Source organism: Leguminivora glycinivorella, chromosome 2, assembly GCF_023078275.1.
Source record: "Leguminivora glycinivorella isolate SPB_JAAS2020 chromosome 2, LegGlyc_1.1, whole genome shotgun sequence".
Lineage (NCBI taxonomy): Eukaryota > Metazoa > Arthropoda > Insecta > Lepidoptera > Tortricidae > Leguminivora > Leguminivora glycinivorella.
The window spans coordinates 24,038,445-24,055,931 of NC_062972.1; the positions used below are offsets into that span (position 1 = coordinate 24,038,445).

Sequence of the window (17,487 nt, forward strand, 5' to 3'; positions counted from 1 at the left end):
AAATGGTGAAAAGGGGGTGATAAAGTCAAAAAATCTATATGGGTATCGTTTTTATGGTTTATCGGGTCGCTGATCACGATAAATACAACGTTTTTAAAATCTAACGAGGCGGAAGTGAAATACCTTCTCCCCTGTTGTAGTGCAATGGGGTTTAAATATCAAAAAAATATATAAAAGAAGATATTGACTGACTGACTGATATATCAACACACAGCCGAAACCGCTGGTCCTAGAGATTTCAAATTTGGCACGTAGGTTCCTTATATGGTGTAGAGGAGCACTAAGAAAGGATTTTCCACAATTCACCTCCTAAGGGGGTCAAATGGGGGTTCAAAGTTTGTATGGGGAAACAAGATTAGTTTGACTATTTTATTCGAAACTTCACAGGAAGATTCCTTAAGACATATGACTGAATACGTGTTTCAGGTTTTTTGAAAATTTAACCCCTAAAAGGGTGAAAAGGGGGTGATAAAGTCAAAAAATCTATATGGGTATCGTTTTTATGGTTTATCGGGTCGCTGATCACGATAAATACAACGTTTTTAAAATCTAACGAGGCGGAAGTGAAATACCTTCTCCCCTGTTGTGGTGCAATGGGATTTAAATATATAAAAGAAGATATTGACTGACTGATTGATATATCAACACACAGCCGAAACCGCTGGTCCTAGAGATTTCAAATTTGGCACATAGGTTCCTTATATGGCGTAGAGGAGCACTAAGAAAGGATTTTTCAAAATTCTCCTCTTAAAAGGGTGAAATGGGGGTTCAAAGTTTGTATGGGGAAACAAGATTAGTTTGACTATTTTATTCGAAACTTCACAGGAGGATTCCTAAAGACATATTATGACTATTTAGTCATTGTATTGTATTTACATGTTTCAGGTTTTTTGAAAATTTGACCCCTAAAGGGGTGCAAAGGGGGTAAAGTCAAAAACACAATATGGGTATCGTTTTTATGGTTTATCGGGTCGCTGATCATCATAAATACAACGATTTTAAAATCTAATGAGGTGGAAAAGAAATTTTCTCCCCTGTTGTTGTGCAATGGGGTTAAAATATCCAAAATAGCCATAAGTATAGCTTTAGTTTTTATCTTTACTTCTGGTTCAAGAGATTTCAAATTGACACGGAAGTTCCTTAGAGGAGCACTAAGAAAGGATTTTTCAAAGTTCACCTCCTAGCATGATAATTTGACAGGGGCAAGGACAGGGACAGGGCCAGGGACAGGGACAGGGACAGGGACAGGGACAGGGACAGGGACAGGGACAGGGACAGGGACAGGGACAGGGACAGGGACAGGGACAGGGACAGGGACAGGGACAGGGACAGGGACAGGGACAGGGACAGGGACAGGGACAGGGACAGGGACAGGGACAGGGACAGGGACAGGGACAGGGACAGGGACAGGGACAGGGACAGGGACAGGGACAGGGACAGGGACAGGGACAGGGACAGGGACAGGGACAGGGACAGGGACGGGACGGGACGGGACGGGACGGGACGGGACGGGACGGGACGGGACGGGACGGGACGGGAACGGGTAGGGGTAGGGGTAGGGGTAGGGGTAGGGGTAGGGGTTGGGGTTGGGATTGGGATTGGGATTGGGATTGGGATTGGGATTGGGATTGGGATTGGGATTGGGATTGGGATTGGGATTGGGATTGGGATTGGGATTGGGATTGGGATTGGGGTTGGGGTTGGGGTTGGGGTTGGGATTGGGATTGGGATTGGGATTGGGATTGGGATTGGGATTGGGATTGGGATTGGGATTGGGATTGGGATTGGGATTGGGTTTGGGACTGGGACTGGGACTGGGACTGGGACTGGGACTGGGACTGGGACTGGGACTGGGACTGGGACTGGGACTGGGACTGGGACTGGGACTGGGACTGGGACTGGGACTGGGACTGGGACTGGGACTGGGACTGGGACTGGGACTGGGACTGGGACTGGGACTGGGACTGGGACTGGGACTGGGACTGAGATTGGGATTGGGATTGGGATTGGGATTGGGATTGGGATTGGGATTGGGATTGGGATAGGGATCTGGATCGGGATCGGGATCGGGATCGGGATAGGGATAGGGATAGGGATAGAAATAGGGATAGGGATAGGGATAGAAATATGGATAAAAATAGGGGACGGGGACGGGGATAGGGATAGGGGAGGGACGGGGACAGAGACGGGACGGGAACGGGGACGGGGACAAAGATAGAGATAGGGACGAGGACAAAGATAGAGATAGGGACGGGGCAATCGGTCGGCAATCGATATCTAGGCAGTGTAAAATGCAGGTGGCTCAGTGGGAAGGTATTAGTAAGTAGGCATCGGCGAGTATCCTGCATCCGTAATAACTATTACATTCAATGTGCTGTAAGAAGATCGTTGTTTGCTTGCCTTTTATATGTTTACGTTATGTTTGTATAAGCAAAATGTACTTTTTACCCTACCGACCATAGCGTCGAGATACTGGCTATGTGGGTTGTATGTAGTTTCCCCAGTATAAATATTTATAAAGGTAAAATACATACATATTCGTACCTACTACTTGCTACTACCTACGCTGTGGTCGCTGTGTAACAATTCTACAATCATTGCAAGAATTTCTTTAAAAACAATAGGTGTAAGGTACAGTCAGCCAAAACCGGACCGTACAGCAAATAGATCAGTTACAATGGCCCTCCAGTCGAGAATTGCCCCGCTTTACCTTAATCGAAATAATCGCGGACAGATGTACCTACAAAGAAACCTACGGATCCAAATGAAAATCTTATTTTTTGTAAACGTTTCAATAAGAATACTTTTATTACGCGAGCGAAGCCGCGGGTAAAAGCTAGTTATATATATACTTTGTCATCATCTTTTCAGTTTGTTCATTGACACCAAATATTAATTATAAAAGTAAATATACAAAATTATAGATTTAAGTTCCGAAGTAAAATCAAGAAGGCTTGTGGTGTGGTACTGAGACAACAAGCACTTAAATAAATAGAAAACACCCAGGACTCAACAAAACGTGCGTAAATAATAGTATACACGATGCTATAAATAGTATAATGATATAGAATGATCAGACCTATATACCTAACATTATCCTAACCCACATAAGTTTCGTCGATACTCATAACCGATATCGTTGTACATCTGAGTACATATTGTTTTATACGGGACAAACAACATTTTATGATTTATTTACGTCGTTAAGAAAATAACCTAGACCTAGGAGCGTGTTTACCCTTGTTAGAAGGTGACCTTGATGAAATAATTTATTAGTTAAATGGCATTGAAGTGATCAAATACGATAACAACCTTAAAAAAAATCTAGAATAATATGTAATATGCTAGGTAATCACGATACTGTTGATTTAATCAACAATTCTAATATTTAAGTCTCATTAAAAATAGCTTAGTTGTATTAATACTACTGTCATATAATCAGTATAATTATAGATGTCACATACACAATAGTATTTTATACAATCGTGATATAATACAAAGCTTTTCAGTCGAGTACCATGTTTAGGCCACAAAGCTTGCTGAGTGGCCTAATAGTACGGTACGAGAGTGAAAAGCTTAATTATATCACTATTGTATACAATACTTTTTCTATGAGTCATCATCTTCAACATCAGTGGACGAAAAATATCATTATTCAAGTTGAATTAGTGTTAATGGCGTCGTTCACCGTTGCATCAACATCGAATTACTTGGCAACCAATTGTTTGTAATAACCGTCTGTGCAGATTGGTCGATAACGCGATAGATTAAAAAAAAATGTGTTTCAGATGCAGACAATTTTACCAGGTATCGCAAATTAGTATAGAACTTGTATGAAGTTCTATTTTTGAAATTTTTTCAGTTAACTAAAGTGAAGTGTAATGAAATATTATAGTTTACTAAGTGTCAAAGACTATCCAACACTGAAAAGTCAGCACGTATAATTTAGTCTGTGGTGTCCTAATTGACAGATTAAAGTCGACGAGTAGAAAAAGAAAACTGAAAGCCTTCTTTAGTAGTTACCGAATGGGGTAGATGTCCAGGACGTTTAGTTAGCTGAAGCCGCCGGTTCTTTTCCGCCCAGGGTACGTAGCCGAATGGCACAAACGCTCACGAAACGCTCATGAAACGAAACGCTCGTAGATATCTATCTCTATCGCTCTTGCGTGTTGGCGCGACAGAGCCAGACTACCTTTCGCGGCGTTTCGTTTTCGTTTCGCATCGCAGAAATGCCATTCGGCTACGACACCTGAGCCCTAGACCTAGCCTAGCCGCTAGGTACTATGGTTTCCTATAATGTTATGTATAATTTTATTGATACAGTATAAATACATTGAACAAATGAACAGTACCTATAAATGTTCGGCCTTAGTCTGAGAACTGAAATGAATGAAATTAAATTGAATACCTTCCGGAATCCCACACCTGAGTGGATAAAACCATTTTATGTTAAACTCTATTGTCTAACCCTGTTCATAAGATCTATTATCTCGATTGAAAATAGTTGTCATGTATTTTTGCCTGGACACAGAGAATAGAAAACCTAGTGATTTACTGTTATGTGAAAGAGTATCATTCTGCTAAGTAAGCGGGCTGATTTTTTCTATTTTGTTCTCGATGTCACCTTTTTATTTTTGAATATTTTTATACTCAGAATCATGAGCACTTTCAGATCGCAAAAGGAGAAAAAGAGCCCCAATATTTTTCCGACTAAGTTAAGATCTCTTATATAACTTGAAAGGTCCAGATTGGACCACTGACGCATGCCTATAGCGCTCGGCCATCTGATCACGGTGGCAAGGGTCGAAATGTTACAAGTGCAAGTACATAATATACCTATGACAAAAGATTTCTGTGAAATTAATTTAGATATAAGCTGAACTTCGTTTTATTCTAAATTCGCGCGTGTAATCAGAGTACGCGCACCAATAGGTTTGCGAACCTAAAAAAGCCAAAAATATAGCCCTATCAGTAAGGTTTATCGGATCAGATACTGAGAGTGAGAAAGCATTTTTTTTTAATGCTTAAAATCTAAGTTTTGTGATTTTTCGTTTTCTAACTTCCTTTCAGCTTTTCCACTTAATTGTATTTAAATGTAAGTCTTTTCAACATAAAACACATTATTATCTTGTTGGAAGTAGGTGCTGTTTTCTAGCTACAAGTGAAAATCTGCAAAAAGAAAAAAAAATGTCGACCTCGTATTGTACACGCTTTAGATTCAAAATACGAGTAAGATATTTAAATTATTTCTAAATTCCAGGAAAATAGTTCATCCACGTGATTCTGATTTTATTGGCCTACGGGCGACAAGTTGGCTTTATGAATAACAACAACCTCTGTATACCCTTTTCACGATGACATCTTGTTATTACGTGCTTTTATTTTAGGAAAGGTAAATATACCTTTCGTGGAGGTTATAGGTACAATTAAGTTCACGAAAGCCACTGATGAAAGTAATGAAGGAAAAACGATTACCTATTTAATTGTTTTAATGATACACGTAATTACGCAATAATGGTTCTGAAAATTGTTTCTATTCTAATTTTAAAAATTGATTTCATAAAGAGTAAGTCAAACTTTTAAAGTTTGTTCATTAAATTTTACTGCCTCACTGAGCAACCATTATGGCCAACCATTCTCGTCAGTTTAGCCTGTTGCCTGATCCCGGACCGACAATATCTCCAGCCTTTTCTGAGGCCTCGTGATCTCTACTAGTAGAGGGGCAAAACACCGAATTTGTATTTTTGGTGGTGGTTTTGTTGTATTATTTGCGAATTTATTTTAGGAACATTAATTGCATGTAAAATTCGCAAGTAAAAAATATAACTGATTGACTAGCACGTACTTGTATCACGTTATTAGTTCGCGGATTAGCAAAGTAATCTTCTTGGTTTTGATTATCATGAATTTTCGCAAAGTAACCCCAGATCTGATCCTATGGATTAATTCAATGATAGACATCGAAATAAACTTTCTTCGCAAATATGCCATTGTAAAGAATCTTCAGCAATTTAGGTTGCATGGTTTGATTGGTTCTTAACATTGTAGTTTATAGTTTGAGTGGCGTTTATCGTCCGCAACTCCGTAAATCTAAACTACTGGACACAGGACGTCTTCGTAAAATTGCGATAGTTGTTAAAAATCATCAAAGAGCTTGTTTACATCTTTATTTCATGGTCCTCTATCATTTCTCTGTCTTGGATTGTCTCATTATTTTTTTCTAAGTTTCAATTCGTCCAATCGTCTTTATTATTCGTTATTCGTCGTCATCGCCGTGGGATCCCCCACAATAATTTTCTTATCCATCCCACAGGCCTGACACTAATTAGCACAAGGAAACCAACAAAGTGTTCTTAGTCGGTTTATAAGTTCTCTCACAAATTTGTTTGCTGATAAATTTTAAATAAAAGCGTAATTATACTTTAAAATGTGATATAAACGATCGAATATATAGATCGTGATTTTATAGAATCCTTGATTACGGACCGACTAGATATACTAGGAATTTATTCTATGTTTACATGAGAACTGTTATTGACCCACTGACATACAAACTCATAAACAAACATACCATAAAATCGGTTGCTACACCAAATACAAGATATGACATGGTTCCTTCGACTGCCAGTACTGTGGGTCTTATAGAATAGGCATAAATAACTTGATTCTATCAAATATCACATTATCGTAATATGTCAACAAGTATCAAAATGAGCCGAGTTAAGATAATTTTTAAGAAAAAAAAACCGCCTTCCTTTGGGGTTCTGGTGATAAATACTTTCAAATGTTGGATTATGTTATCAATTCGTCTGTATATTTTTTAATGTTTGTTATTCGATATCTCCGTCATTTCTGAACCAATTTTGAAATTTGGATGATTGTGAAGTACTTACAGATGAGAATGATTATCAGAACGGAACTCTAACCAGGGGCGGCTCACTCTTCATCAGCAGTTCCACTGCACCAAATGTCACTGTTCTGCATGCTGTTCTTATAAAAATACCAAAGTCACTATAAGTATGCCGTTCAGATTTGAGGAGTTCCATTCTGACCATCATCAGGAGTTCCACTGCACCAAATGTCACTGTTCCGTACGTAAATGCATGCTGTTCCTTTAAAAACACAAAAATCACCATATATATGCCTTTCAGATTTGAGGAGTTCCCTCGATTTCTCCAGGATCCCACCACCAGAACTGGGTTCTGAGAAAAATGGGACCAATCTGTATGCATATACATTCAATCAAAAAAAAAATTTCATAATCGGTCCAGTAACGACGGAGATATCGAGGAACATTAAAAAAAAATACAGACGAATTGAGAACCCCTTCCCTTGAGATTTGGAAGGCGGTTAAAAAAGGAAAAACAACTCATATTATGATCAAATAAAAAGTTACGCATAAAGAGTGGGGAACGAAAACAGAATGCCACGAGTTTATGAACTTGACAAATCCAGCGTAAGCCAAGTCTTTGCCTTTGGCTAGCCTGTGGCCAAGAATAAGCCCATTTATAATAATAATAATAAAAAACGTGTGGTGACGGGTTAAGAATTTCACCACCCCCTTTCTTCCCGTGGGTGTCGTAGAAGGCGACTGTGGGATATGGGTTAAATTGTGGCGTAGGCGAGAGGCTGGCAACCTGTCACTGCAATGTCACAGTTTCGTTTTCTTTCAACCCCTTATTTTCCAAGAGTGGCACTGAAACCTGAGTAGTTTCATGTGCTCTGCCTACCCCTTCATGGGACACAGGCGTGATTGTATGTATGTATGTATGTATGTAATAATAAAAAAAACGAAGCTGAAAGTTTCCATCAAAGAAGAGTTCTTTTCAACATTCTAATGAAAATCGTTTTTATGTTACGGCGCAATTTCATTAGTCGATAACTCGTTCGGTATACAGCATACGGGGAGCCCCCGCAGGCGAGGTAACAACCAATGAAACTGGTGCAATTTAATTGGTCGTTATGCAGCATACGGGGACTCCCCGCAGGCGAGATAACAACCAATGAAAGTTATTATTACTATTTTAAATTCCCCGAATGCGGGCCCTGTGGCACACGTTCCAGAAATCTCTCGTACCCCGAATGCGGACCCTATCGGCTAATGAAATTGCGTCATTATTCACCACAATTTTTATTCAACTACACAATATAAGATCTTAACCAATGTGTTTGTGTACAGTGTGAAAACCGAGGCGACAGCGAACGGAGCGCTGTCGCGGCTGTACATCGCCAACGCGAACCGGCAAGACTCCGGCAACTACACCTGCTCGCTCGCAGACGTCGCCGCTTCTGCCGTCTCCGTGCACGTGCTCAGAGGTAACTACTTCTAGAACAAAGTAGCTGCAGGGCATAGAGGAATAACTAAGGGAAGAGTTGTAACTCCATTACATCAGTAAATGCGGGTTATTTGTACAGGCATAGTTAAGTGACATCTAGCGACAATCACGCGTCAACTAGCGTAAATTATCAGTACTGCTACTTGTCAATAGATGTCGCGACGAACGAAAAGTCTAATGCTCACCAATTTTTAGCTAATATTACAATAGTATTAATCAGTATTCTGTTTTAAATTCCTTCTGCTTGTAATATAAGTTGTAAATTGTTCTAATATTAAATTTTTGGCAGACGAGACACAGTTGCCACTTAGTATCGAGTAGTAGTACTGATAATTCACGCTATTTGACGCGTGATTGTCGCTAGATGTCACTTAACTATGCCTATACAAATAACCCGCATTTACTGATGTATGGAGTTACAACTCTTCCCTTACTTATTCCTCTATGCTGCAGGGCTAGCATATGATAGATGGAAGATTATGTCGCCGCGGCATAGACTATCCGTCCCACATCCATCCTTATGTCAGTAAAAAACATGTGCTCTATGCCGCAATGATACTGTTGCGACAATGTGCTCTATGCCGCAATGATACTGGGCTTCCAGCCAAACGTACAATTCTTGACGCTCAGTGGCAAACGATACGCATTTGGCTCTCTCTCTCTGGCGATAGAGAGGAAAACTACGAAACGTCAACGATTGCGCGCTTGGCTAGAACGCCTCGGCCAGGTTCCAGAAAAAGTATTGGATGATTTAAGAATAAGTATTGGGTTAGAATCGACAGCACTTTCTATCTATAGCCATTTTTTTACTATATCTGGGCTTACTCATGACCAAAAACAAGCCGAGGCGAAGATAAGCTAAGCCATTATAAAAGATATTCCAAATTACCTCACGTTAGAAGATTTATTTCTTCCTTGTATGAATGCGCGTATTGCGCGTAATGTACTGGATAAAAAGAATTGAATCTAGTGATGAACAAACACAAACATATATTAATATGTGAATTAGGTATTCTGCTTCTTTTTTACAAAAAAAAACCTAGTTATAAGTTTGATCTTCCTCCTCTGTTACGATCTACTACTATATAGGATAAGACAGGGCATCAGCATATGGAATCAACTGTAGAAATAACTGTTCCCATGCTTTGACATTTGTGTACATTTTTGGAGGACTATCACAGTATCTTTATCACTGCTGATTGTATCACTAGTTTGGAACACGCCAAACATAAGTTACTATCCAACAAGCGACTGTACTGTTGTGTTGTGTGAGTACACTGCTGGGAACTGTGAAATGAATCCAACGATTCCTACATAAGTTGGATATTATGCTCAATATATTCCGATAGATTTTTATAGATTTTTTTGGTTATAGTGGCAGCTCTGAATAGTCTGACTCAACTATGTAACGTCACTTCCCCTTTAAACTATTTTTAAGAATATTTACTAAAAATAAGGAAAAAAATATTAAAAAATATATTTTTGTGATCTACAGAAGTATATCTCGAAATGGTTTTCGATTTAGGGACATTGAAAATTTTGAAACGTTGTCAATTCTAATGTCGTGCAATGTTCATTTTTACTCGTAACTCAAGAGACGAGACGAGAGGATCGCCAATTCGCCACGAATCAGACTACCTAACGAAATATTCCCAAATCCTTCGGTGACTGTCACTTGCCACGCTAAAAATGCCGATTGGATCGAAGGCATCTCCCGCATATTAACACTTTCGCTACCAAGAACCCGACTGTCGGGTACACCGCTCGTAGAAGCGTAGCCGATTACATGGGTTTCCCCGTATGTAGCGAAAATGTCGTAGCGCCGCGTAGAGCCCGGTTTCGAAAGTGTTAATATAAGCATGTTTGCAAGTATTTTTATCGTAGGAATTTGTATTTTCCCGGCCTGTCGAATTTACGATGAAGCCTCCCCCGGCTTAGGCAATATTCGCAGAATGTTTGAGAAAGTTCTTCACTGTGATTTTTTCAGACATGATTTGGGTGCTGAAAAGAGAACCGAGTATCTTAAATAATTTGGATTTCACCGAGCAGATTATTTAATCTGATTTAAATGTGATATCCAGATTATTATATTATACCGTAGTTTTAGTTTAAATGGTCCAAGTGCGTGTCGAACTACGCATATCAGGGTTCCGTAGGTAATTTAAAATTATTCAACCTCTAATATTCAGTTCTTTATTTTTTTTTTCATATTTTTTGTATTACTAGTTCAAGTGTTAGAAGTTAGAAGAAACAATTTGATAAGAAATATTTTTAACGGTTATTTATGAAAAAAAAAACAGTTTATGGAAAATATTGGGTTGTTATTAACTCTATTAAGGGACTAAGCTCTTGCCATTATCTCCACTGAGTTAGATATTTTTGAATTTAAATCCGATGTAACAAGTGTGTTTGCTTCATCCTACAGACTTTATACATAAATGGAACATACGGCTCCGAACAAAGGGTATAGGTAGACCCCGCAGAGGACACGGATTTCCGTCTGCTTTGCTCAAGGAAAGCTCTTTCGCTTCATTGACTTGGTTGTCTAAATACATATATGTATACAAATACATATAATATTATTCTTGTTACGAGTAAGTAAATGGTATTAAGTATATAGCTCTTATCCGATCTGTTATTCTAATCTTTAATGCTACCTACTGTATTTTAAAAAGAGAACATAATAATAGTTATTTGTTATACAAGGGGGCAAAGTTGTATTTTAACACCGAGTGTGGAATTGAAAAACGAGCAAGTGAAAGGATTCTATAGTTGAACCACGAGCGAAGCGAGTGGTTTGAGAATAGAATCCGGAACTTGCGAGTTTTTTAACACACGAGAAGTAAAATACATTTGCACCCGAGTGTAACACAAAACTTTTCCCCTCACTATAGCGAGGAAACTACAACGCAAAAGATGCGTTTATCACTGCTTCCAGTAGTTCCACAGGTGGTAAATCATCTTTATTACTAGATTCACCTACTTTTATCAATTTTAAAGCAGTTAATTTGACTTTATTCAAGGTCAAATTACTTTACCCACTAGTGGATAAAATGCGTTTTTACCCGCTGCTATTAAAGGACAAAACTCGTGTTTCCGAGCTAGTGAGGGGAAAAATACATTTAAGCCAGGTTCGGCCATTACAAACTTTTATCTGGGCTCTAAATTTACTACCCTTCACGTAAATCTGAAACTCTGTAAAAACCTTTTTTATAAGTACGGTGAATGCTATTAGCTCTTGAATTTATAATAAGTAGTGTAATATTTAGTGGTATTTGGGTAGAAAATGGAGAGCCATTGATTGAATGATTGAGCCAAAAGAAAGTAATCACATGTATAAAAATTGAGGAATATGTGGAACAGCAACTTTAATATTCCTAAGTCATTAGATATTAATCTACCGACTGAATTATTTATAATTAGAAAACACAATCTCCCTAATGAGAGTGCCACTACTAGACGGTTGATGTACTTAAATTATTCGGCCAATTTGACTTCTTCTGTGGGTATTTTAAAATTGGCGTCGGGAGTCGGGGCGAGTGCAATTCAAGTATGTGCACTGACAATATGGACTATATCTGCAGGGTACAGCTATATTCTTCATTCATATCTGTTTATTTTCTTGATAAAAATGTTAAATGATGCTGGCTGCCTTATTCCTGTCGTGATTACGAAGTTCATAGATATTAGCGAGGAAATAAAACTAACAGTTTGGAATCCAATTATTTTTAGATATGTAACAATCATTACCGCTACAATATTTAATCTACGTAGCTGGGTAGTACCTCCTTTGCTACAAAAATGTCGATTTGTATTACCTACTTGCACCAGTAATGTTTGATAGTGTCTGATTCCAAACGTCTCAATTACTTAATCTTACGTAATTTTACTATTAAACATTTGAAAACATCAGGCATTTTTAACAAGTTGACACGTCTGCAAAATCAGAATAAAAGCGGAATAAATACTGCCTTTGGTGGAACTCTGCTAAGAGAGCCACCAATACCTTACCCTAAGCCGCAAATATTTCCACCATAATATCAATTGGACTGCTACTAGCGACATCTACCGCAAGTCCGTTATATTTCTTAAATTTATTATGGGAATAAATTTAAAAGTGGAAAATGACTGCCTTGGATGACACTTGAACTCACGTCCTCTGGATCGTTACTCCAGCGCTCTGCCAACTGAGCCACCAGAGCCCATGGCCACAGCCAGAGGCCGTGAGTTCAAGTCTCACCCAAGGCAGACATTTTATACTTTTAAATTTATTCTAAGCCTAGTGGCATCGATTGCAGACGTTTCTACTAATCAGAAGTTAAAATTTTATTCTGGGAATTAAATTTATTCAGAAAAGACTTTATCTTCGGATCAGTAGCCAATCAAAAAAAGAAAACAATAATACAAACGCCATGGCAATAATCGTCGATAAGCGACTTCGAAGGAAGATATCACCAATACATCTAAAAACATTAGGTACCTACGTCGTGTACTCCTACCTACTCTGAAAAGAGTCATTATTCGCTTCATCGGTTCCGTGATATCGAAGAATGCTTAAATAGGTCAGATATATGAAAGACGCTCGGCGAGATTGAAAATTGATTCTGCATTCACAGATCTTTGATTTTTAGGATTTGATGGTATTTACACCGTTTTATGAGCAGCTTGTGAAGCGCTACGAACGACAAGCCATATTTTTTATGATTATAGAGAAATTTACGATGTACCTAATACATACGAAATAAGTGTGCCATTTGGATGATCAATGCCTTACGTTTGTGATATGATATCTATTACTGCTTCATCAGCATCACAATAACTGCAAAGGAATTTGATAAACATAATTGACAGCTCCAATGACCGCGGCCGCATTAGTACATTGTCAAAAGTAATACAGCTTTCGTATTCCTATTATTTTTAGAAGTACTGATTTGTCGGATTTTCAATTTCAAGTGGAATTTATTATAATAAAATGAAAATATTTATAATACTACTGAGGCCCACGGTAAGCTCAAGAAGGCTTGTGTTGTGGGTACTCAGACAACGTATATATAATATATAAATACTTATATACATGATCGACTCAGGAACAAATAACTGTGCTCATCACACAAATAAATGCCCTTACCGGGATTCGAACCCGGGACCGCGGCGCAGCAGGCAGGGTCACTACCGACTGCGCCAGACCGGTCGTCACTGCGCCAGACCGGTCGTCAAACAAACAAACAAACAAATTTATTATAATAAAATGAAAATATTTATAATACTAAACATGCGTGATCGTTGATCGCAATACATAGCTATATTTAAAAAACTTTAATCATCTTTTCAGTTCAACCAGTATTCATTGCATGATATTTTTAATAAATATCGCTGCCGATATCCATTGATAAAATAATTAGCGATTGTTTAGTGAAGTTTGTAGGAAGTATTCTAGCGATGGAAACGTCATATTTTTCATATTTTTTAATTTATTCATTGTCATGTGGTGTCTTATCTAGAGTGACTAAAATTAAATATCTTGGTGTTGTCATTGACGATAAGTTGCAATGGGGTCCTCACATATCTACTACTGCCAATAGAATCCGAAAACTAATATTTATATTTAAAAACTTGCGAATGGTAGCTGACCATCATCTTTTACTACAGACATATGATGCACTATGCCAAAGTGTCCTAAGTTATTGCATATGTTCTTGGGGCGGTGCATCCAAATCACATCTGGTTGAGCTTGAACGTGCACAACGAGCAGTTTTAAAAGTCATGTTCCATCTTCCATTTAGATACCCTACTGATTTACTTTTCACCATGACAGAAGTATTAAGTGTACGCAAACTCTTTATTTATCAAATATTACGAAGATATCACCGACTTATAGCTCCTACTATAACATTAAGTAATAAACGAATAGCTCACTATCCAGTTCCGCGCTGTAATAGTGCATGGTCTAAAAGGCATTTTTCATTTATGGCTCCATACTTGTACAATAAAGCTAACAAGACTCTTAATATTAATAACATGAGTAACTTTCAACTAAAAAACAAAATTAAAACTTGGTTAAAAACATTAAATTATAACGATACAGAATTATTACTACAAATCATTGTCTAGAAAAGTCTCAAATAACACACGCGCACGTCAACACACACAAACACACACATTTCAAAAATCACACATACACATTACTCACACACGCGCGCACACACACATCCTATTTTTCTTTCATTTATATAAAATTTAACTTTAGTTATAGGTGAGATTTAATATATAAATATATATATATATATATTTTTTTTTTTTCAAAATGTGTAAAATATTGTAACCTTACACCTGATTGTAAACGGGAAGAAACTGGCTCTTGAGACACAGGGAGACCTACTTTGAGAGCCAGGGACCAATTTTGTATATACACGTAACCTTATAGTTGCAATAAAGAATATTTTATTTTTTATTTTTTTATGTATTACGCAGTATTCAGCCACAGTAAACAAACTGAAAGGAATAGTGGACGTAGTGCCACTCGACTGTAACAAATGCTACAGTTTTGTACTATTCGTCCACTTGTTCAGTGATTGTTCCGCGTATTGACTCAACATAACTCCATAAGCCGCTGAATAGGAAATCTTTTTATGTGTAGGTCTGCAAACAAATGATTCAATGATCTGCTATTCCGATGAACATTACACTTACTTTCACTACGAATTGTTTCGTAGAGAATAATCTGTTGTACAATTTAAAAGTTGAAACCTAATGAATCATCGAAACATGTCTGAAATTACTTACCTTGCATGGAGCTTTTTTTACTCGCACCAGTGCGCGCACCGCATTTTATTTTTGTTATTTGGATATGTAGATGTCGCAGATGATACGGAAACTACATTAGATTGCTCCGTAATTTTTTGACATTTTAAACTTTATTATTGTTCAAAATTAGCCCTGATGATGTCCTTACGTAAAATAGCAATAAATATAATAAGAAAGTATAAAATGTAGTCTATCCAAGCATGCTTCAAATCCTACTGATAAAATTGTTTACTGACTTGGGCCACATTGAATATTCATTGATTTTTAAAACATAAGCAATTTATTTCCATGACACCGGAAACAATGACAATCAAAAATTAATTATGGAAATACATGAAAGTTGCGAATTTTTAGTAGGCGAGTTGTATTTATTGGTGTCAAGGGGGCAATAACGTCGCGGAGTATGAATTCGCAGAGTATAAAGGGAACGAGCTATTTTCGCCTCGACAGTTAATTTGAGACGTGATTTACTGTCGTGTTTAAATTAAGTACATATATTATTCTGAGAAATTGCACCAGAACTGTTCTGTTAATAATTACTTCACTGGTTACCACAATAAACCGTGGAATTATCTTATTTCCTTGTTTCGATAGAAGCCGTTTGTGGCAGGCAGCTTTCATATGTAGGTAACATGGCGGTTCACCGCCCGCAGCAACATTCCTTTGAATACCGCGAATAGGCCGTGGTTTCGAGTTTAACCTTTGTGGTTTTGAGTGTGTACAAAATTTAATGTTTTGCATATTAAAATGTAAATATGTAGTTGCCGTTGACGCGGTTGACCGCTAGCGAGTGCATTAAATCTGTTAATTGTTCACAGGCGAGAATCCTCTGGCGATGCAGCGAGGCGGGTCGGTGGCGTTCTCGCATCCAACGCTGACGCTGCTGGCCGCGCTCGCCAGCTGACACTTGGCCGGCGCGTGGTGGACGCGCGCCGTGTGACCTCACACCTCTATGATTATCGCTAGGACTATCGTGGTTCATGGTTGGAATTAACTTCCTTTCATTTTATGGTCATCACAAAGTTCATTACGGTCACTGATGCCGGAAAATTACTGCTGTAGCAAAATTACTGTACACGTGCGAGCTACTTAGCATAGGTATGCGATTATCCTCGAGATATCAAGAAGTCGTAAATTGTGTAAATTCTGATAGAAAAGTGATGGGTTTAATTTCAAAGCAAATAACACACTGGTCACATTGTCAATTTTATTATGAACAATTTAATTGTTCACATGTAAATACGATTGAAAATAATTACGAATAAAACAATGGTTAAAATAAAACCCAACGAAACAATGGCATACCAAAACTGTGTGTGAGTTCGTTAAACTTCGGCGCAATTTTTCCTATATAAATTTTACTCAAACGATTTATTAATTAAATAAATTGTTGTATTTGTTTATTTTTTCCATAGAACTGTTTCCTGCTAGAGCTGAGTGAACTGATGTTTGGGACGTGCTCATTATTTTGATACGAGGCGAATTTGCACCTACTGCAGTGACCTGCATCGCCTGCATTGATGCGAAATAAAAATAAAATCTAGCATTACTCGTAATACTCGTACACATGTATAACAACAGAATTGAAGCTGAACTATATCTTTTTATGAATATATCCGTTATATTGTGTTCTATGGTTATATCAGCAGCTGAGCGCAAGTGCAGCTGTGTTATGCTTTGAGTAGTCACATTCAATCGTATGTTTGCTGGCGAAATCCGATAAGTTGAGCAATCTGGTTGTTTTAATTCGAACTATGTGTAATTTCCACAATGTTCTTATTTCAAATAAAAAATATCTCAATTTCTCGGGTTTATATTATAGGTAGATGCCTGGGTGCGTAGCCGAATGGCACAAACGCTCACGAAACGAAACGCTCGTAGATATCGATCTCTAGCGCTCTTGCGTATTGGCTACGTGCACGACAATTACGCCCACTGGCATGTGAACTTGAAGTGGAAAATGTCAAAAAATGACATGTAAATAAACATATATTTTAACGATTTTTCGTTAATTTTAAATAAATCCAATAACAAGAGCTACTATTTCAAGTGTAATTTAGGTAGATCGATTATACAGACATGCATAATAATAATAAAAACCAGTTTCCAAAGCATTACTCACGGTATAAACTTCCAACCCCATACCACAGAAAGAGGCAATAAATTGGTGCTGGCAGGGCATATAAGGAATCTTGAAGAACATAGGAGTAATGGTGGAAGTTCTACGAACGAGTGATATGGTATTCGCTAAACCTTCGTCCCGTTAATTCCATATAGTCCAAAGTAAAACAAGTCTAAACGTAAGCACCTAGTCATGTCCGCGGCCGTAGAAATATCCGACACGGGC

General features: G+C 38.0%; 1 protein-coding gene and 1 non-coding gene across 4 annotated transcripts in view; one reads left to right on the plus strand and one right to left on the minus strand.

The window, feature by feature from the left end:
- LOC125236258 (lachesin-like) overlaps positions 1-17,091 on the plus strand; it is a 177,525-nt gene extending 160,434 nt beyond the window's left edge. For all 3 annotated transcript variants that reach the window (XM_048142958.1, XM_048142976.1, XM_048142967.1), the window contains 2 exons: positions 8,180-8,316; positions 15,959-17,091. In XM_048142958.1, the coding sequence (XP_047998915.1) occupies positions 8,180-8,316; positions 15,959-16,044 (223 nt within the window). In that variant the 3' untranslated portion in view covers positions 16,045-17,091. The remainder of the gene's footprint in view (positions 1-8,179; positions 8,317-15,958) is intronic.
- Trnav-aac lies at positions 12,466-12,538 on the minus strand. Its single transcript has one exon. It is a non-coding gene; the product is annotated as a tRNA-Val (tRNA).
- Positions 17,092-17,487: the final 396 nt, after the last annotated feature.